General features: G+C 32.5%; 1 protein-coding gene and 1 long non-coding RNA gene across 2 annotated transcripts in view; one reads left to right on the top strand and one right to left on the bottom strand.

Annotated features, from left to right (window-relative positions):
* The window catches only part of LOC147907660 (uncharacterized), a 54,270-nt gene extending 43,422 nt beyond the window's left edge, over positions 1 to 10,848 (top strand). Inside the window, exon 2 of the long non-coding RNA XR_015547213.1 lies at positions 10,664 to 10,848. This is a non-coding gene — a long non-coding RNA (uncharacterized LOC147907660). The remainder of the gene's footprint in view (positions 1 to 10,663) is intronic.
* LOC105154997 (GTP-binding protein Di-Ras2) overlaps positions 4,538 to 25,067 on the bottom strand; it is a 39,581-nt gene continuing 19,051 nt past the window's right edge. The window contains exons 3-4 of the mRNA XM_011070856.2: positions 19,028 to 19,246; positions 4,538 to 17,553 (exon numbers count right to left, since the gene is read on the bottom strand). Coding sequence (XP_011069158.1) covers positions 17,320 to 17,553; positions 19,028 to 19,246 — 453 coding nt within the window. The 3' untranslated portion in view covers positions 4,538 to 17,319. The remainder of the gene's footprint in view (positions 17,554 to 19,027; positions 19,247 to 25,067) is intronic.

Genomic DNA, 25,067 nt, shown 5'->3' with positions numbered 1-25,067 from the left:
TGAATAAAAGCCAAGCAAACGTTATCTCGTCGCAGATACAAGCAATTTTTAAAAAGTCAAAAAAATTTCTCGCTTCTCGATGTTTATATTAAGTTTCTCAGCACATTTTTATATGAGAGAGAGAGAGAGAGAGAGAGAGAGAGAGAGAGATAAATGAAAAATTAATTTGTTGAATAAAGATTGATTACATACAGAAATACTTAATTTTCATTTTTCCAAGAAAATTTTATTATCCAGAGAAAATTAAAAAGATATATATAATTATCTTTTTCTTCTTAGAAGAATAAATTTATAATAAATTTAAATATATAAATAAATTTAATAATAAATTTTAAAAGGTAAAAAATGTTTTTATTTCTTGATATTCTTTTTATATTAAATCTAACTTATTTTTACGAGAAAGATCAAATCGAACTGAGATGTGCGAGAAATAAAAATTAATTTGAATAAATATCGATAACGTTAAAATATTTAATTCTTACTTCTTTCCAAGAAAAATTTAGATTGAACAAAATTTTAAAAATATTTCTTTTCCCGTTTTAAAAAATAATAATACAAAACTTTTAGAAAAATTAGAAAAAAATAATTAAAAGTCTTACAAGGGAAAGACGTGCAGAAGTGGAAACGCATTTTTTAAATGCAATTTGTTGTAAAAGATAATTTTTCGTGCAAAGAATCTTAAATCTTAGCTTTAGACACTTTTTAGATTTTTCAAAAGCTAATAATAGAGGAAAGATTCCTATTATGAGAACCGAGTTCATTTTGGATAAATGCTAAAACTTTATGGGCAGAATTTAAAAAAATAATAGGTCATTTTGAAAGGAATAAGCTTTAAGATAATGTTATATAAAATTTAATTTAATTCCATTTTTTTTAAATTAAAAAAATATAAAAAGTGAGCAAATCCCAAAGTCAAAAAATTGTGTTCCTAATATGAGATGTCCCGAGAAATCGATAGTAAAACGCAAAGTATATCAGTATTGTAACTAAAAAAAACTTTATTTAATATTTCTTAAATACAAACAAACACAGCCAGGATGTGCGAAAAATGAGTATGCGATACATTATACCCAGAATTCGCCTTCAGGTAGTTTGAATCAAGTATCGCAGAAATAAGCAGTCGACGTTCATTTCGGTTGTTCTTTTTATTATAATACAATAACTTTAGCAACGATTTTCACTATGATATCGAAGTATGGATTATTCCATATTAGAAATACCCTGGGTATCTCATATTACAATTTCCACGCCTTACGATTTTAGGATCATCAAATCTAATTTCTAATTAAGCAATTCAACATATCTTGTATTTTTCTATTAGTACAACCTTACTCTATCACTACATGAAGAATTTATTACCAAATATTTATTTGTTAAATAATAAACAATGTTTAAAGGCTCAATTCAATCAAACTTGAAGACATCCAAATTCTAAAATCTTTTTTTACAATGATTACCAGGCATGATCCAATAATGAATTTTCTACTAAATAATTTTCGATTCAAGAGCAATAAATTCATAGTGGAACCAATAGATAACGTCTATTAGTTTAGCAAAAACGCCGCTATCTCATAATACGCGCCTATTTCATAATAGGAGGCTTTCCTCTAATAGAAAACTTTGAACTCAGATTCAAACTTGGCAAGATGATGAATCTCAGAAAAAGAAGGAAAAATGTTAAGTATTATAATATTTTAGAATCAATTGACTTTTTTTCTATATACATAGGTAATATAAGTACAATCGGGATTTATATTTCATCGGACTCGACTATGCAGCAGTCACCAACATTGTACTTATGGGATCGCATTAATCTAAACTACATTTATATCGTCTATACATCATAAAAATGACCCTGAAATATTGTAATAATATTTAACCTTCTCTCTCTTTTCCATTATATTTATTATTTTGCCAAGTTAATCGTTCGGAAATTTTTGTATTTACTATTTATTTTTAAAAAACTAAGAAATGTCTAAAGTTATGGTTTAGAATTCTTAATATGAGCATAAAGGATTATATTATATATGTATACTCTTTTTCAACAAACCTCATTTCAAAAGCACGTTTTAATTTTTTAGTCTCTTCTCGTTAAAGAAAAACTTTTAAAGATTAATAATAATAAATTCTTTAATTTGGACTAAAATAACGACGTAGATGTGTCTGTATTAGAAATTACGCTACAATTAAAAAAAAATCATACGTAAATATATTTTTATTCTTAAAGTTTTTGTTTTACAATCGTATGTAATTGTCTGAAATATTTGATTTCCATTTAGATAGTAAATGTAGTTCTTACTTAATAAAGTCCAACAGATTTTTTTTGTTTATTTGTCTTTGTTATCGTATAATGTTAATAAAAAATGAACGAATGGGGCTAATAAGCTAATCACAATACGAGGCTATGATTAATTTAGTGACGACTCTGATAGTATCTACTCTTAAACTTCTTGGAATGAAATCTCACTATAAAAGAGTGAAAATACAGTCAGTTTTGAAAAAGAGTGAAAATGTTTCACTTCTTGAAAAAGAATGACAATATTTCATTCCTCTAAAGAGATTTAGATACAATACCTCAGTGGAATTGTAAATGTTATAAGTTTGGTTCCCTCACATCCAATCTCGATAAAACTAGGTTCATTCAATGTATTTTTGCTCGATACAAACGAATTTAGCAAAAAGAAGCATTGTTCTGCCTTGCGAATCAAAATATTAATCGTTAAAGTTTATTAAGTGAGAAAACCTGTCATTCGCTACGCCTTGGTAAAGATAGGATTTATATCCGATCAATCGTGATGCTCTCGCAAGGTATAAGGTTAATAATAGAAAATGATACAAATTTACAGAAAAACGGTACAAATTAATAAAAATCCTATCGTTTTTCAATTGTTTTCTATCAATTTTTTTACCAGGACGATCTCACTCTGTTCCATACATAACTGTATTTTCACTCTCTTTGAAATTTCACTCAAAAGAATTCAGAGAGTATTCTTTTTTATGATGCAATAATTTTTGTAGTTTTAATGAATTTTAATAATAAAAATATGCAATAATAGTTATATTATTAGGTGTTGGAATTAATTCGTAGCGTTTTTAAATGAAAGAATGTTATTTATTTCACATGAGCATTAAAAAATACATTAATGAAAGTACTTCCCATCACTTGTAAAACGCTACGAATTAATTCCAACACCTAATACAATATAAGAAATTTTTCATGCATGAATATGTATGAATATGTATAAACATACATAATATAATAAATCATACTATATATTTATGATCATTTATACATAAACATGTATAAATATTCATAACATATATAATTTTATATGTATATATATATGTATATATATATGTTCATATATCCTTCTTTCTTTTGTAAAATTACTTTTAAGTGTAATAAAAGTATTGTAATAATAATAATGTGAAAACATTAAGAATAATTAAAAAGATAATTTTGTGAACATGTATAGACACATTCTAAATAAAGGGTAACTCATTATGTTTATTATAACCGTAATTCGGATAACGATTCGGATTAGATAAATTGTTATTTATCTAATAACAAGGTACAAAGTTATACTTTTTTATTTTATAAATATGTTTGTGTTTAAAATGCATTTTTATAAAAGTTTTATAATCACATTTATGTTTAAAATACATTTTTATGAAAGCTCTGTTGATATATAAAGATTAAATATACATTAACCTTCATTTTAATAATGTTAATCAAATTACTCCATACCATTAGTCACCTTACCCCGGTCCCGGGGCTAGTTCAATCAGATAACTATATGAAAAAAAAACAATGCATTAGAAAAATTGTTTTTTTCATTATCAGTTATCAGTTTTTTCTTATTATTAAAATATTATTAGATGGTCAAATGTAATAACTGGTGTAGAATTTATTTTTTCGATAAGTCTCTTAATTTCGTCTGTAAAAATTCGAAATTGAAAAATGAATCTATTATCCCCGGTCTCGCTTATAAATATATAATTGAAGAGCAACTTTGCATTTTGTCCAAAATGTATAATTTTCAAAAAATTAGAGAAGAAAGTTACAAGAAAATTGTGCACTTTATAGAAAATAACAATATGCCAATCAATAGGATGTGATATGTTAAACAAAATTGCTAAACAATTGCTACAAATGTTAAACAAATGCATTTTGTTTGTCTCTAGTTAAAGGCCATAATGCACTTCGAATGTCTAGGTTTTTTTTAATATAAATTGACGATAAAAGCTTTCTGAACATTCTAGAATAATTTATAATATGAATTTTTCAACACTGAATACTATTCAGCCATCTCTCAAAAAATGAAATTTTGGACAAAATGCATTATGAAAGTTTATTCTTCAATTATTATTATTAATATTGTAAAAATGAAACTGCCATAATTATTTTATCATGCAATTGTAGTCACAAATGTCACACTTTTCTTTCAGAAGTGTACAGTATCGAATTTTATGAATTTTTTGCAGGAGTTAAGCGACGAGGAATGTGAACAGGATAATTCGAGAAAAATGAACGAAATGCCAAGAATCAAGATCATTTAATTCTCACGAGTACAGATTCGTAGCTGATTTAACGATTCTTCGGTTGATAATGTATGAGCAAATTTGTCGCAATAACAAGCCTATTATTTACCTCAGCATGTATTGGTCACTTATTTAAATAGATAATTAGACACCCTTTGCGCGATTCTCTACGTGCACTCTCACAATAATTGTGTGAAACATGTGTATTTAGCGTGTATAGAGTGGAAACGCACGTATTTCTCCTTCACCTTCATTTTCATGTATCTTTAATGTCTGAAGGAACTTTACACACCGCTAAACGTTTGCCTGTTTCCATTTCAGTGGCTAAAAACCTTTCGAACTTTTAGATTCCGATCTCGATAACGTCGCGAAATCGATAAAGATTAAGAGCCATCGGATAGATATTATTTTAAAATAGAATAACTTCCCCCTGGAATAAATCCGACACTTCGAATCTTATAATTAAGCATTTCGATCGATAATTGAATACGTAAATCACTATATAAATGTCTAATGAAAGGGACACAAATGCAACGAAATCTAGATTTCTCCTCGTTTTGCGCTATTATAGAAAGACATGATCACAATTCCGGCATTTTTATTTTTCAACAATAATATTCACTTACTATTTATTTTTCTGCACACTTCTATTCCTTAGATAGAGTTCAACAATAGATTTTCCAAAATAGAAATCGTATATATTTAATGAAATAAAATAGAAATTATTAGTTTCATTTCAGTCGCGTCGTGTAGCTCAAAAACTGCAATTTCCAGGTTCGAAAGGCTTCGAGTGATCCCTGCTTATAATCAAGATTTCTTCCACACGTGACTTTCCTCTCCATCTCGCGTTTGTGTCTCCTTTATATTTTGTGTCTATTACTTTTATACTTTATTTGTTCGCATTCTTCTCGGTTTTATATCGGGTTCACAGCAAGCAATTTGCAATAAAGCGTTGTGTGTCATTTCGTCGCGCGATTAACGGAGATTAAGAAAAGTAGCTTTAACAAATCATTAGTCACTTACAGCAAGCTTAAGCCTAAGCAAATGTGCGTCGAGGCGAATTCGTATCTTTCAAATATCTCTAAACTGCTGTGCGAATTTGTATCTTATTTATAAGCGAGGCTATGTACTTCGCGATACGATGAAAGTTCAATGTAAAAAAATGCACAAATCTTAATTCAAAGGCGTTTGGTTCGAATGCCTTTATCGAATAGTTCTTGAATTCGAATAAATTTTTGTATTAAAAACGACAATTTTGTTCAAGAAGGTTTCGGCGATTATCTTAACTATACGAAATATAGTTGATTAAAATCTGTGAATAATACGAACTTTCCTCAACGAACGTAACGTAAGTTTAGCAGCAAGAACGATCGCTCACAATCGGCGATATTTTTGTACAGGAGAGCTCGTTGCATTTTTAAAAGCGCATGTCAAAAACTCACCACCTCACTCGCTTCGGATGCACAATCGACGATATCTTTCTCTTTCCATCCTATTTCTCTCGCCTTTTTTTTTGTTTGTTGATATGATTTATTGATATGGTCCGTCGTAAGTAACACTACTTTGTCGTTATTACTTTGTTATTTGTGCGAAGAGAATTTAGGAGAAGTTTGCGCTTACAAACGGCAACAAGAAAATGCGCAACGCACTTATGGAACGACTCTTCGGGCCGGATTTTATTTTTTTTCTTTTTTTTTCTTTTTTTCTTCATTTGTAAGTACGTATTTAACTATCACGTGATAATGGAGATCTCTTGCAATTCGTGGTTGGAATACGCTAAACGCTTGTGCCGCGATGGCGATGGGTCATACAAATAAAATGGAGCAAACCTTTTTTTCTTCAACAGATTTGCATCGCCTTTTACAGACAGCTTTGAACTGCATAAAGCAAAACGTTTTCTTTTTTTACACTAAAGGCGAAAATTAAAACGCTTCTGCTTTCGTTGCTAGGAGCAATCACTTCGTTTTTATTAATATGACCCAATAAACACTAATTAATTGTACATATAATATTAATAACAAGTACAGATACATACAATAAAACGATAATTTTTCATCTTTATTTTATAATAATAAGACAATGTAAGGATAATAAAAAATTGCTGCGACAATTAGTAGCTTTTTTTCGGCGTTTATCGTATTCAAAGCTACCGTACCGCAAAATTCCCCGATAACGCAGTATCAGATTCGACATCGTTAAGATCGCATTGCGTCAACGAAAACGTTTTAATATCACTCGAGATCCTTATATTCTTATACTTCGGCTACTGTCGTGATCGCGATGCATTGTGTGTTTCGTTTCATCACCGGATGTGTGTACGTATGTGTGAGTGTGTGTGTGATGACATAAGTTTACATTTGCTTTCGATGATACTTTATCGTTATCCTCGTCGTAATAAGAGAATTTCTAATCTCGATGTATATTACGTGGCATTTTATGGTGCCTCGATATTCGATTGCTTCTCGTGTGAGAGAACTTGATATTCGATTTGATTACATACAATTTTTTTTGCCTACGAAAAGGTGCGAGACGGTCTTTGTAAAAATATGAAAGTTTCCAAATTATTAAACGAATTATTAGGAAAAGTTCGCTGTCAGAGGACAAGATCGATTCCATTTCTTTCATGAGGATTCGAAAATATCATGATATTTATATAAATATCAAAATATCTGATATTTTTTTTATACACATCGATATATATCGAATATATAATGTGAATATTTATATTTAAAACTCTTTACTTTAAAAAAATAAATTAATATGATACATATAATAAGATACAAGAAAAATATTAAATAACTATTCAATTAACATGAATGTATGATATCTAAAAGTTTCTTTTCGGTGGCAACTACAGTTACTTCAGCCATTATTGAAAAAATTATAATATAATCTCATCATGTAATGCTAATCCGATGAAATGTTGGATTATGAAGATTCATAGACAATAACAAAGTGAGAATCCTCCAAACTTGTCAGTTGGAAAGAATTGTATGAGATCAATAATACGCAGCATTGCTATTATTCAGTTTAAATCGTTAGTTCTATGAAACTAAATACAATAAATAAATATGTATATATATATATATATATATATACATATATATACATATATATCGAAACATAGAACAATGCATAAATATCATGATATATATCAACGATATAAATTCGACGTACATCATTGATATGTATCCTTCGAATCCTGACTTTTTTATACGTGTTCATGCAAATTGATAATTTCACTCGGTGACTCGATCACCGTAATGAAACCCGCATGTGGTGGAAATGTACGTAAGAAAAGAAAAAGTCTCGCAGAGACGCGAAAAGCCACCCCGACATGGACACTGTCGGGGATACGCACACATGTACACGTCCTCTTCTTCGAAACACCAATTGGCCCCAGAAATTAAGAGGATATCGTGTTCGTGTTTAAGTATACGTTCATTCGCTCCACATAAACATGCAATGCTCTTACCCTCCGTAATTTCTTCCTATCTTTCTCCTGATAGCTGTCTTCATCAAAGCTCGACAAGAGTAACATCTCTATATCCCCTTCTCGACAAGATTCTATTGAAGAGATCTGAATTTATTATAGGTTTGTTTTTTATTGCTGCATGAAGACTGCACTAAAACTTCCTTTCTCGCTTTCACCAAATTTCAAGTATGTACTATTTCACTTTAAGTACAAAGAATGTACATTGATTCTCAGCTATAAAAAACAGACCTTATGTGTATCTATACGCAGAGAGTGTCCCGGACGATTTACTCTGGACTGCGAATACTTCGGCGAGAGTTCGTCGGTCGATTTGTCTTTAAAGAAAGTTCTATCGGCAGCTGGCAACACCGGTCTTCTGGCAACATTCCATTATCGAAAGTCAACTGCCTGTGCATTTATTCGATGTATACATTATAGTCCTTTCATTATTTTTTTTCACGCCCAAGTTTTTCACGTATATTTTCTTACTTTCGTCGATTTCGCGTAATTACGTTCGATGTCTTCGTTAAAGACGAATCGACCCTACATTAATCGAGAGTCCAGGAATCGAGAGAGAAAACACTCTGTATACACATATAATCTACCTACTTAGTCGCAAAAATCTACAACGGTCCATTCTCTCCCGTTCTCCTTTCCCTGTCTCTCCTTCTAATATTAAAACTGCAAAAAAGTGTTGGAATCGATAAGATAAACGTTTCCCTTAGAGCTACATACATCTCGAAATAGCGATTAGCCTATATTTCTTCTCCTTTGAATTTTCTTTCAACCAGCAGATAAAACATTTTCAACAGCTAAGCGTAACCGTTAGAAAACGACATTGTTTCTGCACTTTCCCTATTTTAAAGACGATGGTACGTACGTAGACCTTTGTGACGAAGTCTGCGCGATATATGTTGCGTAATTCATGTCAATGTGTATCCCTTCGTGTGTGTGCGTGCGTGCGTGCGTGCGCGCGTGTATGTGTGTATGAGTTTCTATTGAATATGTAATATATCCTATTCTACTAACTGGTACTCCCTATTATTACGGGATAATACTACGTGTTGCTCGTAATCGACCAATTTGATAACAAGTGATTTAAAAAGTAGCGGCGAATGCACTCTTTTCTTTTTTTTTTCATTGTCTCGTGTCGTCGTCGGAATCAAGAGAGCAAACGTCCACAAAAAACCACCTCCGACTAATAATCCCCTAATAATAATAGTAATAATAGTAATAATAATAATAATAATAGTAATAGTAGTAATAGTAAGTACGTATGTATACACTTTGGTATCGGGATATATCTCTGAATATAGAAAATCTTATGTACAATTTACACTTAGGAATTTTGTCTCTCTGAGGCGAATTATTAACGATTATTATTAAACACGTTATATGCTACGTTTAAATATATATATATATATATATATATATATATATATGTACGGCATATATTATGATTTAATAAACAAGGTCCTCGTAAAAAAGGATTGCGCCGAGAGGATTTCGGCGCGAGGGACTGCCGTTCCTTTCTGTCGTCGGGAATGAGGAGATCAATGCGCTCAAATGTGTTCCCCCATTTCCTCGTTGCTCGCACAAACAAATTAGAGAATATTTCGGCAATAACGCCCTTCCGAACACGGCAAACGCCAGACGCCGCACGTAATAAACGATAACTGCTATTTCTGTCAATCTAGTTTAATTTTAATCTTCGTTAACTAACTCTTTACCTTTTTCTCGTTCTAAGAATAAGAAAAAGATGAAGAACAAGTTAAAGCGAGATTAAAGTTAATCTACATTGGTAGAAATGATCCCGGGATAAGGAATTAGTTGTTCACGAGACCGCCGGAACGTGGAATACCGTTTACTGTGTCCGGTAAAATGGCGTCGCGCGGAAACATACTTGCCATTCGACAATAATTAATTACCTAGATGAAGCGAAGTGAAGCACGTCTAACAATCGTAGTGTAGTGAGCAATACACAGCTACGTATGAGTGGTATACAATGTATACACACGAGGACGATCTCGCCCCCTCCCTCTCTCTCTCTCTCTCTCTCTCTCTCTCTCTTTCTCTCTCTCTCTCGCTCGCTCTCGCTCTCAGCGCGTCATAATAATATCAATGAGACATGACAATTCTGGTTCGGTTCGTTATGCTATCGGTCGACAGAAGGGAATGGGATCCGTCCCTTAAAGCTGTTTATCGTTTTCTTTTTTCGGCTAGTAAAACGCGAAATCGGAGAGTCCGAAATGCCGAGCAGCCTAACCGAGGCGATTGAATCGGGGGAATCAGTGAAAATGAAGCGAGTCAAAAAAAATGAAGTACGGTGAATGTGAAAATTTCACTTCCGTTCCATCGAGCAATACGAATTTGAGGGTCCGATCGAGTGATTTTCTTCATGGAGGAATTCGTAATATTACGCGGAACAAATTCCCGTTAATTCTGCCTTCCTTCTTTCTTCTTTCTTCTTTCCCGGAAGTGAGAAAAACATGGAGCATCGCGGGGGAGAAGGTGAATCGTAGGGTGATTTTATGTGTAATTCGTTGGATAATATCTCAAGTTCTTCTTCGATATGTATAGCAAGATGGTGACATTTTACACCGCCTGGCCGCCATTAGAAATAGCCAGCGAACAGTTTGATAGTAGTATCGACACTTTGGACTTTTATCGAAGTCGACAGTTTTTATTATTTTTCGATATCATCTTTTAAAAGTGACTTACAAACCCAGATCCTTTTTCCTTGAGACAAACCGTTCGATCAATTCTAACTTTCTTCAGTGATTACTATAAATCATATTTTCACATCGTTTCTTTACTTCAAAAGGCACAACTCAAACACAACAACATGATTCTTGAATTATTATTATGAGTTAATAAATATTACTCTATTAATCATCAAAAACAAACTGTCTTAACTTTAAAAATTGTCAAAATTAAAAAGATTTTTTTAAGAATTGTGAAACAAAAATGATCATTTCATGTTAAGAATATATTCTTTTTGCCGATATTATTCGATTAGTCAATCATTTTCTGTCGAGTTAAAAAATAATTTTTTTCTCTTTTCTGAAAAATTTACATTATCGCTCCAAAGTTTGAATGTACTACCCATTTATGAAAATTTCATAATATATATAAAGAATAAAATATGAATATAATTTGCATGTATTATATTTTTAAATTTATTATTACATATATTTTCATTAAAACTGGAAAATGAGTTTATTTCTTTTTTTAGATTTTTTTTCTTAAAACCTAATCTTCTCCAGTTTTAATAAAAGCTATACTTTTGGTATAACTGAATATTCTGATGATCAATTTTTCAAGTATCTTAAATAAAGATTTGTATTGAATTTGTTAAACTTTCGCCGAAATATTTATTACATATTACTCTCTATTATTATTGTTAGTAACCATAAGATCCAAATACTTATCGGTGTCTAAAAAAAATTGATATCGATATTTTTTTCAATCGAGGTGCACATGATATTTATCTATTTGCGAAATTTATTTACAATTTCCCTTTTAATTATTTTTCAGCCATTCACAACTTTATCGAATATATATATATATATATATATATATATATATATATATATATATTTTTCATAATCGGAAATAAGAGAGTATATATCACATTACATTTCCGTATCTTATACAAGAAAAATGTAATTGTTAGTAAAAACATAAAGACGTGCTGAAACTTTCGAATAATAGAATAATTGTTTGAGTTGTGTGTTTATAAAATAAAGAGACGATATATTAAAAATATAATTACAGTAATTATACTTAATCTTTCTGATTAATTTTCATAGTGAACGACATTAATCAATATCTGTTATAGATAATAATATTCGTTGTTGATCCCCTTTTCTGAATGGCCATTTCTAGCCTCGGCTCGCCTCGATGATCGCTGTAATTGATGGCATTCACATTACCAACAACTGACGCTCCGGCCTAGCTGCAGGGATGTATTGTCGACTTGTTCAAAGGATAATCTTCAATTTCGAGTCAGATCCCTGATTAGTTACCTCGCGTCGCACTACGCGTCCGTCGGCTTCGCAATGAGCCTCTCATGGCTGAATTTATAGCGAAATTGTGAGTATAAATTATTCAGACAATAAATTAATATTAAAATAATGTAAAGCGATGTAAATGAAGCACCGATGAAGATTCAATAGGACCTTAATTTTTGTTAATACAATTAAATAAGGAGAGAACGCGTTGAGAGAGTAACGACAGAAAGAAAGGAATGGGAGCACTGAGAGTAAAAAATGGTTATAATTATTATAATAACTATAATTCAGTGTTATTTGTAGTGTTCCAATTATATATTTTTTGACAGAAATAACAATATAATTATTATATAGCAGATGCCCAATCTTAGCTTTGGAGCCAAAATGTAAGGCCAATAAACGCAAAAAAAAACAATACATATAGGTAAGATTTCGGGGACTGTAAAATAATAATATGCATCTAAACGATGTTTATTTTACAGTCATACCTTACAGGACATTTTACAGTTCCTGAAATCTTATTCATATTGAATTTTTTTTCCGTCGACGATTTTGCGTTTTGGCTTCAGAGCTAGAATCGGACAGGTCTGTTATATAGCAATAATAAAGCGATATAAAAATGTAGTTTTTAATCATATTTTGTTGTATTTACCATGCAATTATAGTCAAATACCAAACACTTTTCTCTCAGTGCAAAGGGTATATTTAATAACACAAAATTGTTTCAATACTTGAATTTGAAATATTCCAGCTCGATGAGTTTTCGCAGGGATAATATTGCGAGGACGCGATATGTGTTAGCTCCGATGGAGCTCGATTTAGGTCCTTGACGAGCGTATGCACATCACTCGATACACACTCGAGACACTACCCATCTCGAGTGTCGACGAGCTATAAATACGGCCCTTCAACACGGAGCCTAGTAGTCGAGACGCGTTCAAGTGCAGGCGGCGGACCATCATCGTCATTATCAACATCATCGTTAGCACGACGTGTTGCATCGATCGTATCGACGTCCGGCGGACGGCGACGGCGTCGCGACATGGTCGAGAAACATATCGGAGGAGGAAGAAGAGGCTCCCGCGCGTGGTTTTCTTTAATGTAATATATCCGCCAAACGCGATGACAAGGGAAATCGCGACATTCCCACGCGCGTCACGAGAAACACTACGGATAACGTTCAATGATGTGCCGTAAAGGGGTGGGAGATGGACAAGAAGGGATGAGAGGAGTAAACGTGATATACATATATTTATATACACAAGGTCTTCAAAAAGTCTGGAAACACTGAAATATTTCGGAAACGATCAACTCTACTGAAAAATATATAAAAGCAAAGTTGTAGGACTTCAAAAAATCTACGTAACTGATGATAAAAGATTGATATTGGATGGAATCTGCAAGGTCATATAAAGATCATCAAGTTGAATTTTTTAAACAGGACCTCCCTCTTTTTATTACATAATCTTATAACTTATTTCAAAACACTATAATAAAATATTTTTTCATTAAGTACTTTTCAAATTATAAGGCTTGAAAGTTATACTCATACAGCACCCATACAATACAGAAAGATTGCAGAAATATTGCAGAATGATTTCATTGAAACATTGCAATATTGCATGGTGATTGCGAACCGTTGCTGAATCATTGTTGCAAAATTTCAACAATGTTAAGATGTCCGCTTTTTGTTATATTGCAGCAAAACGTTCAGCAATATTGTAATGTATTTGGATAAATTTTTTACAAAGACTCTAAAATGAAAACTAATATACATACAATATATCTCACTAACTTAAATTTTTCTACAAATCGCATTTCTAATGATATGTACTTTCCAATTTTTTATGATAAAACCATACAATATTTCAATAAATATAGTATTAATTCTGAAGGATAAATTTATTCGTAAGGATAAAGCATGTATGTGTGTCCCGAATAAATTACACACAAATATTATCCATATTAATATAATAATACAGTCGCTTGGTAAGTTAATCATGAATTAAGTTAATCGCAGTGGTTCTTTTTAATTCGAAATCATTCTGAGTCAATTGAAATCGATTAAAAAATGACGGTATGATTTATCAATGATGAAGTTTGGGCGCTGGTTTCTTCTTGCGTTCACATCAGGCATAAATACATCATCGGTCACATAATTAATATTTCAATAAATCGGTTTCAGCAGCTTACTTGCTTATCATCTTATCTAATAATGATTCATTGATTATATCCAAACTCGATATTATACAATCTTTTGATTTCATTATTTAAAATAAATATAAAATTTAGCTGATGAAATGGCCGTCAAATAATAGATCAATAAATTTTTTAGTTAAATATAAAATGAATTATATTAATTATTATATCATAAAAACGGCTGTTAAACCAAAAGACTGTATTACATAAATATTGTAAAAACTTATATTTTTATATTATTATTATTGTAACAATTAAAGAATTACAGTTTTGCAATGTTTGTGGAATACAAGCATATTACTGACATTTTGCAGGCATATTGTTAATTTACATTTCTGTAATACCTCTTTATATTGTAATTTGCAATATTGCAACATTGCAGCAATATTGCTTCAATCTACTGTGCTATATGGGCAATATCGCTGGCAATTAGCATTACGCAAGGTGTTCGACCGACAGCTAAAACCTCGTGAATCACCTGGATAACATTTGTTAAGATCAAGGCCAGTGGAGATTATTCCTTTTAATTTCATTTTTGCACTAAAAATTCATTTTTGCGTAAAAATGAACTGTAACTTTCTGAATGATTACTGTAACTTTCAAGCCTTATAACTCGAAAAGTACTTCATGAAAAAATATTTTATAGTGTTTTGGGGAGCTCTCGAGATGTGCTATAAGAATATGCAATGAAAAAATAGTTCCATTTAAAAAATTCAACTTGACTTTCATACCTAGCAGACTCCACTCAAGGTCAACCTCTTATCATCAGTTAGGTAGATTTTTTGAAGTCCTACAACTTTGCTTTTATATATTTTTCGCTAGAGTTGATAATTTTCGAAATATTTTAGCGTTTCCAGACTTTGAAGACCCTGTATATACAATATATATAATTACTTAGCTAATTGTCTATATTTGAGTTGTTTCCCGTGGGAACGCCTAAAAACGCCTCGGGTCTAATCTTTCCCATTGGAAAAAACATTAAAAATGTTGCGTCGATATGGAAAAACGTGTGCCGTAATCACATGTACAGTTACAATCTCGTAATATCTTGCGATGCGCTTACAACAAATTTGTGCCTACGTTGTGTATGTGTGTATGTATGTGTGTGTGTGTGTGTTTCTGTGTGTGTGTGTGGACTTGTGTCGTGGCTTGCTGCTCGTTTGTAATCCTAATTAGCTAGCGTAGTCATTACAAAATTCTTACAACTATTCAACAAAAACCAATCTCGTAACAACTCTTATCTACTTGTTATTCGTCATCGTTCGCACATGCACTTTCACCCTTTGATCGCCTTTCTTTCTCTGTCTTTCTTTCTCTCATTCGATCTCGCACTCTCTCTCTCTCTCTCTCTCTCTCTCTCTCCCGCCCCTCTCTCTCTCTCTCTCTCTCTCTCTCTCTTTCGTCATTCTCACAAAAAACTTTCACGCGCGCGCATTACACCAGTTCTTAGTCGTCGTGCGGTAGTCTCCGATTGCGGAGCATTGCGGAATTTTCATGGAAGAGAGTACCAGTCGCGGCTATTATCGATTCAGCTAAATTGAGGCGGTCCGCGAAAAAAGGCCAGGCTGAATTAATAGCCCTGCGAGTAAATCCTATTTTAAAGCCCTCATCATTTAATTCATTCTTGACGATTTTTATATTCGATATATTTTACTAAAATTTTTAATTGTTATTTTTCTCCGATTTTTTACCGTCTTTCTAACGCTTAGCGAACTAGGTATATTCTACGGAATATTCTCGAATATTTTTCACAATTGATACAAATTTACTGAATAATATAGTTTTAAGAGATCCGATAAATCCGTTTACGGAAAGAGAGCTTTTATAGCCGCCCTTTGCCGCGGATTGCCTCGATTGCGAGCGATAAAAACCCACAGATAAATCGTACCTTGTATCTGTCGATCTTCCATGACAATTCATTGCTTATCTATATGCAAAAGGAACGATCTTGATGTGAGAGATACTTTTATTAAATGGAAAATTAATTATGATAAGAAGCGATTGCAATATTCGCGATAATTACGACTTTTATATCGTTACCAGTTACTGTTAACGTAGAATAAACCTTTCCTATAAAAAATAATTTTTGTCTTGAAATGAAAGCATCAGTAATGATCAATTTGCAATGTGTTTTGTGAGCTTGGCTATGTTCAATATCTAGAAAAAGCAACTTTGCAACTGTTATAAGCTTCTTTAATATAATTGGTTCTTGTCATTAGTTTCTCAATAGATCTGAATATAAACCAATCATAATATTAAGGAAACTTATAACAATTGCAAAATTGCTTTTTCTCCTGAAGCTATTGTTACGTTATAATTAATGCCGACTTCTCATAGCAGCGAAACGTGCGACTGTTCTTAATGATAAAACTGTGGTATCGTTGCTTTTGCCAACCCTGGTCGCAGATCGAGATTACCGCGGACGATTCCATGACGGAGTCAAAAACAAGAAACGGGAACTCGAGTAATTTTTCACATCATCGAGCACGAAGAAATTATACGCGGTCGAGCGGTCTATTGCGTAAAGTATCGTAACTCAAAAAATAAAAAGGCTTCACCATCGACGAGCAACGCACACATGAATTCGAGTTAATTCTTTCGCGTTCGTCGACTAAAAGTGCCTCCTGTCTTCCTCAGGTCGCACCCTTAATTGACCCATCAAGGCCCAGAAACGTTCTCGGAATTGAAAATTCTAAAAACTCTCTCTTAGGATCCTTAAAAGTTATTTTTAAAATTCGAAGTTTCGCAAAGATATTCTCTAGGCCCGCGCGTTCATACGAACGTAACAAGTAGGTATGACGCGTCGTAAACCTTTTGATGAGATGGAGACGCGCGGAAGTCGCCATCAGGGATACGAGTCGCGAACAAGTCGTCCGTCGTTGGCGAAACCGGCTTTGGGATATCATTCAGCGGCGGATAGCGGCGAGGCCCTGTCTCGAAGGATGAGGGATCACAGATCCATCGTTTCCGGAGGACTTCGCCGCGACGGGGTGATCGCAAGTACCCTGTCATTGTCGTCGTCGTCGTCGTCGTTGTCGTCATCGTCGTCGTCGTCGGATATATACGCGATGCGGATCGGAGCGTGGATTTTTACATAACGGCACATTTCTCCTTAAGTCTTATCGCGTTGTTGCTCTGCACCGGCTGTAACGAGACCGAGCGGTTCTTCTCGAGGGTGAGCAGGTCTCGAAACAGGGCGTCCACGTTGTGATTCGTCTTGGCCGAGGTCTCCAGAAAGCCACAACCCCAGTTGGCCGCCTCAGCCGCGCCCTCGCTCATCGACACCTCACGCACCGATGGACTCTCATCGCACTTATTCCCGACCTGGACGATGAATCAATGATGGAACCGCTGAGTTGCGCAAGAAAAACAACATCGACAAAGAAACTCAAGTAGGAGGGCTTCATGCAGGAATAGAAATCCTTTCTTTGGAGGAAACCAAATTATATGTCGCAAGTCAATCAAATTTCGAGAAGAAAGAAATGCAGATTTGCAGCGTTAACGCTTTCTTCAAATTCCTTTTCACGTTATCCGAAAATTAATTCTTGGCAAATGATGATGGCAAATTTTTAAAGCTACTGTCTTTTTTAATTTTGAATTCAAAATACTAGTATGCCATCGATAGATGAAATTTTTTAAAAAACTTTTTTTAGAAAATATCGACACTAAATGACTGCACAGTAAAATTTAATGCAAACACGTTGCGACTGAGCCGGGACTATATCAACATTTTGACGTAAGAGAAAATAAATACGCCCCTCAATAACAAAAAAAATTCTTTTACATGTAAAATATAATAAAATATAATATTATAATTAATGATATTCAACTCTCCGTCAACTATATGGAATTTTGCCCCTTCGGTAGCAATCTGCGTCTTTGATCTTTAATGCAACTTTTTATATTGTTCTGGATTGTATAAAAATAGGAAAAAATTCTTGTCTACTTGTAAAAACTTTAACAAATTTTTTTATCAGAGAAGTCGAATTATATTTTAATTATTTTTATACATTTAAATTTATCTATCAGAATTCACGATAATTGAAATATCGATTGCGCCTTCAAAGTCCAACTTGACCGACGGAGGGTTAATATATTAATATTAATTTAATAAGAGAGATAATCATAGATATTTGTAATGAATATGTATACAGATAGATACATCACAGATTACATGCACACGTTACAAACAAAACATAATTATCAATCAGAATATTGTATATGTGTGTATACATAATTACATACATTTTATATTTACAAATAATAATAATTCTTGTAAAAATTCATTATATTATAGAAAATTTTTTCATTTAAAGTAATACTTTTTGTGTTTCAAATTGTCTTGACTTTTATTTATTAATATATAGCGAGCGCTCAATGGCGGGTAATTATAGTCATCATTAGCACTATTAGCAGTAAATAGATTAAAATTATATAGAAATTTATGTTATCATTTTTGCGTTCCTTTAAATATTTTACAAAGCAAGTATTTCGTTCGCCATACCTTATAGGACCTGGCAAACCTGGCTGTGCATCGCGATAATTTATATCATCTAAACTTCTGTGCTCGACGAACATCTTTTATCAAGTTGACGACATGCGCGCGAAACAATATCGCACGTAACATTTTTTTATGACTATTTAAGTTATAGAAAGTTGTGCAAAGTCATATGAGATAAGCCAGACGACGTATTTATTAAACGAGAAGTGCAGAAGTGTTCGTTCGTATAATTTATTGCCGGCTTTGGCATCGGGGAAAGAACTGAAACAAATGGAGGAGATTGCGACAAGTCCTTACCAACATAATGGGTATCTGCGAGATATCTTGGCCCTTGAGTTCCCTTATCACGGCCCAAATCGGTCGTAGCTCCTCGAGACTTTGCCGTGAGCACACCGAGTATACCAAGATGAAGGCGTGACCTTTGCTTATGGAGAGTCGCTGCATAGCGGGAAACTGATGGGACCCCGTTGTATCCGTAATTTGAAGTGTGCATATGTTTTTATCGCAACTTATCACCTGAAATACCGTAATGCAATCCGTTGACTTTGGTCGCAAGGCTTTGGGCTTCGATCTGATCGGCTCGACTCGAGGTCACGATTCCTGATTTGACTCGACTCGGGATGCACCGAGTCGAGTCAAAGCAGGCCGGCACTGGATTGAATCGAGCTAACAATCGGAAACGCCTATGCGACTCCATTGGTGACACTTCTCGTCGCGCACACAGCGAGAGTCCCACCAGCATCGTCATTGTGTTTTTACGTATAAATATATACACACACGAATGTACATTTCTGTTAAAATCTTACGGACATATGTGGGTGCCGTTGTATTTACACGCGTGGCGTATAAATTATCGATGAAATCGAAATATATTATGTTACTGCATTGCTTTAACTTGCACTTGTACAAATAATGCCCATTTTTACTAATGTAGATTAACTTTAATATTTCTGTATTAATGTATGAATATCTATATCGAATTTTTAGCAATAAAAAGTTTTATATTTTTACGCGAATTTCGTTATGACGTTTCAAAAAATTTCATCTTTCGAATAGTTTTGCATAGATTTTATCTCGTTTTCACTTTTATATTTTAGCATGAAACATAGTAGTGAAAAAAATTTTTAAATGTGAAAAATTATGCATCGACAGAAGAGTTAATCTCATTTTAATGTACTCTTTATTTTTCTTCAATTTTTACAAGAAAATACACAATGTGTTTTCCTTCGATTTTGATGAGCTTTTAATACGTTGTCTAGACCTTAAAAATAAAGAATTACATTGCGTGATGCTTTTTAGGCTTTCATGGGTATTATTTTCAAAGATACCAAAAGGTTTGCGGGTTATCATCATGTTTTTATCCATTGATAATACCAACGTTTCATGAACCTTGTCGTTCACTTCAGGAACTGATATTGTATTAGTTACAATGCTCGCCCTAATGAAGTGAGGTTCACGTCATAAATTTTCTGATATTTTTGAATTACACCGCATATTCTTTTATGCACGCTCATGCGCATTTTTAAACAACATTATTTTAAGAAACATTCCTTTGACATCGGTTAGTTTCGTTCAAAGCGAATATCGTTAAAAATATAAGACAGAAAATAATTCTTTACGATCGACTGCTACCAACCGAAGATTAGTAAAAATTAAGGGAGTATGCGTTTCACCGAGATGGATCAGTTCTTACCAAAGATCTTCATCATTGCAATGCAAGTATATTCTTACCAACTTTTGACTACAGACTTCTTATTGACCAAATTTGATTTAAAACTTGTAATTACTATGAATTTCTTTATTACTAAATAAAAGTATTTTTAGTCAACGTGCAGTGATCATAATTGTTATAAATGAATTTTAGTATGTTTACTGCAGAGTTAAGAACGTTACTTAAAAAAAACGCGTTGCAGTTATTTTTTGTTAAAAATAACTCGTTATCATTACTAATTATTCATTTTAAAAAGTAACGTGTTACCGTTACCGTTACTTGAAAAAGTAACGAATCGTTACTTTTTCGTTACTTTTCGTCACGACAGCTCTGGAATACCATATTGGAAATGGTAAAGATCTCAATTTCGAAATTTTTTGTCGTTCTCAGCATAGATTCCACCTCACAGACACATATTATGCATTTACTTTAAATCTGGAAAAGGATTTCAAATCAGTAAGAAAGAAAAAAGTAATTGTTATACAAAAATTATATGGTTTAGTCGATAATATAGACTTTAAGATCCTCTTAAAGATAGAAAAAAATTACGATCGTTACCGAAAAAAAATAACAAAAAAAGTAACGCGTTACTTTCAAACTTTGATTCACTGATTGAATGTCGTAGAAATCTAAGAAATAAATAAATTAATCAATGAGTTTTTAAAGGGTGTTTTTTTAAGCCCGATAGATTTTTTTAAGCCCGATAGAACTTAAAATTGTAAAAACTAAACACAAAAATTAAATTATAATCAAAAAATTTTTTTTAGTCGAAAGATCAATGCATGGCATTAACATTTGAAAATGATTTCGGGCATATGGCCACCGCGGCTGTTTAATTTAATTTTTTGTTTTATTTTTTACAATTTTAAGTTCTATCGGGCTTAAAAAAACATCCTTTATAAGCAGAAAACTGTGTGTAACACCCTTCTTTCACATTAGAACTGTTGGAATATAATCTAAAAAAACTGCAGGATAGCGCATGATTCCGCATGAGAGTGATTGACTCATAGTCAGTTGACAGAGCCCAAAATCGAATCCGACGAATTCAGTGAATGATTGTAAGATATATAATTTTAAAGCAAATATCCTAACAGGCACATCCTCAGGATGATCCTGTTACGTCTTATTAATACGTCTTAAATATCCTGGGACGTATATGAGATATGTTTAGGACATTATACTTACAAGAATGTCCTTAGTCTTAATAAATAAGCGCTTAAAAATGTCCTAAACACCTCCTGAAGACGTCCTGTAAACTATCAAATAAGTGCCTCATTACACTCTAAATCTATAGCAATAAAAATTTTACTGCTAACAAAAGTGTGTAGCAAAGTCATTATTTTAAGTGTGGATTTTCATTGCTTTGAAGTTAATCTGTCTACTCTTATAAGGAGTGGGTTATTTCACTCGATCAACCAAAGTGGTTTAAGCATTGATAATGCAATGCAAGATGCATTGAATGTTGTACTGCAACGAGTTTAGCGATATAACGCACCGCTATGTCGTTTGTCGTTTATCATTTGTAGTTTGTTAGGCCTGGTCTACAATTAGTCGAGATACGTTGTCGTATGTTGTATGCATGTGCGTAAGGCCTGTTTTACAATAGAGTCGTAAGCGGTAAGCTGTAAGAAATTAATCAATCATAGTCGATTATTCTTCTCACGCTTAACTATGATTGGCCAATTTCTTACGGCTTACGATTTGCGACTCTATTGTAGAACAGACATAACCTTCATTTTTCATATCGGCTGTCGATGCCGGACGTCGTTTGGATTGATCAGGTTCCATCTTTTAGAGAACAGAATAAGAATTTCACAATACATGATTCTGATAGGTGAAATTCTTATTCTCTGTTCTTTGTTCCTTTTATTGTGCGGAGCCCCTTACGATTAACGACATCCAACAACCGTCAGCCGACTTGATCGTAGACTAATGCGAAGTATGATTGTATTTTTTTGCAACGAAGTTAATGCATATAATAATATTTTGTAAAACTTCACTAAACCATTTATCCATGAACATCCGGATATTCTTTTTATTAGAGTCGGTAACGTAACATCACAATTGCATATAATGTCACGGATTATAACACCAAGATGGAAAGCATACTTTCCATCAACATTGATACTTACATGATTATACAAAGAGATCCAACAAAAAAACTGACATCCGAGGTTCGTAATTTTTTGACAAGATGGAAGAATAACAATTACATTGATCAATATACTTTTAGGTTACATGACAATTTTCATTAAAAAAGAGGGGATAATGTGGGTAGCAACAAAAACCCTTGAGGCACCACAGTTTTATTTTCTACGGATTCGTAACATTTATAAGTAGTAATCCGTTAGTTTGCGCCGATAGTGGTCGATCGAGTGTAAAAGTAGTGCAATACATGATAATTCGTGAACTGTTCGTGAATGGCTGTCATCGCGGAGGTTTCGTGTTTTGACAATTATGTGTATCAAAAGGTTAATAATCGTCTATGAGATTACTCAGATAAGTTTCATTAAGTATTTTCATTACAAAACCTTTATTCTTACTATTTCATAAAAAATCAATACTTTGTGTTATATATTTTATTTTCAGTTATTGATTTTCATTTTCAGTCTTCATTATCAACGGTGTTAAATTGTGCATAGAAAATAAGGGATTGAAAAGAAAGGAAAATTAAAGGGAAAGAGAGGAAAAAGAAGAAAGGAAAAGGAAGAGAGATGTGGAAGCATAATCTAAATCTGAATTAGTGAATAATCACTGACAACAGTCCTAAGGATGCCATTGGCAATGGTAATCAATTTGTCATAATATTTGTAATACAATTATATTTTAGATTTCAGCGGAGCACATAAAAGCATTCAAAATGAAAAGATAGAAATATTTTTTATTGTTCAGATATAAGCTTGATTGTCAATCTTAGTATTTGAGACACAAAATACAAAATATTTTCATGTGCTCCATTGAAATACAAAATATAAAATACAATTGTATTACGAAAATACTGTTTTTCAAATAAAAGTATTTCAAATACATGTCCAGCCCTTTATATATCTTGTATTAATTGTAACTTATACAAGTATATGGAAGGATCTTTAACAATCTTACCAACTTTTCACAAAAATAAAGACATGAGAAATGCAGTGAATATAACAAGATCAAAAGAAAATGATCATAAATATATGTAAAATAAAACACAAAAGTCATGAGAAATAAAATGTAAAATTTATGGAAGTTAAATTAAGGAATTACAATTTTTCGTAAGTTTTGTTGTTTATTTCTCATGATTCATGTATCTTCCATTTACAATATATTTATCATTTTTTATTATCGATTTGATATATAGACTGCACCTCTTAATTTTTGCAACAATTATTACAATATTTATTAAAACAGTCATTAAACGACAACTATTAAAATATTTATTAACATAAACAAATATTAAAATATTTATTAATTAATCTTGTTTTTTCCGATAATTCATGTAGAATTAACAACAAATCTATCTCACAAAGTCGATTTTTTATGAAATAGTAAGAATAAAAGTTTTGTAATGAAAATACTTAATGAAATTTATCTGAGCAATCTTGAAGACATTATTAATCTCTTGATACACATAAATGTTAAAACACAAAACCTCCGCGATGACAGCCATTCACGAACAGTTCACGAATTATCATGTATTACACTATTTTTACACTCGATCGACCACGATCAGCGCAAACTAACGGATTATTACTTATAAATGTTACCAATCCGTAGAAAATAAAACTATGGTGTCTCAAGGGTTTTTGTTGATACCAACATTATCCCTTCTTTTTTAATAAAAATTGTTGTGTAACCGACTGTATGTATTGGATGGTGTTTTGCCGAGAGCTTACGTATTGCCGAAGATATTAGGTGTACAAATAAGTTTCCGCCATTTGACAAAAGACGGCGCCACTAGCAAGCTATGGTTAAAATTGTCTGATGTAAAACATTATATCGTAAGGTTGGTCAACTGTCAACAACATAACCTTGAAATACTAGCGATTTTGTATCAGCATCATATATTTTTTTTTGTGCGAATGCCGAGTTTTGAGACGAATAAGCATCATTTGCGGGAACTTTTGATTTACTTCTTTAATTTGAAGAAATCTGCAGCTGAGGCTCATCGATTGCTTGTAGAAGCATATGGTGAGGCTGCCTTAAGTGAAAGAAGTTGTCGTAAATGGTTTCAAAAATTTAAGAACGGTGAATTTGACGTGAAGACAAAGAACGTAGCGGAAGGCCGAAAGTGTACGAAGACGCGGAATTGGAAGCATTATTGAATGAAGATTCGTGCCAAACGCAAAAAGAACTTGCACTTACATTTTGACTTACATCAATAAAACATTATGTATCGTTCTTTCACAATAAATGCTTAATTTTTGATAAAAAACGGCGGAAACTTATTTGTACACCTAATACATAAAGAGGATTACCCTTTAAGAATTATAGTGTCTTATATTGACAATCCCTTATGTTGCTTCATTTATTCATAAGATATCATTAAACATAGTATTCTTAAATATTTTAGTTATATAAAAACAGTTATCAATTGGTTAACAGATTTAATGGAATTTGATGAGGGATAAAAACTTGGATCTTTGG

Source organism: Acromyrmex echinatior, chromosome 13 (assembly GCF_024713525.1).
Source record: "Acromyrmex echinatior isolate Ae372 chromosome 13, ASM2471352v2, whole genome shotgun sequence".
Classification (NCBI taxonomy): Eukaryota; Metazoa; Arthropoda; class Insecta; order Hymenoptera; family Formicidae; genus Acromyrmex; species Acromyrmex echinatior.
Note: the sequence above shows the minus strand (reverse complement) of the source record. Positions and strands in the feature narration are given on the sequence as shown.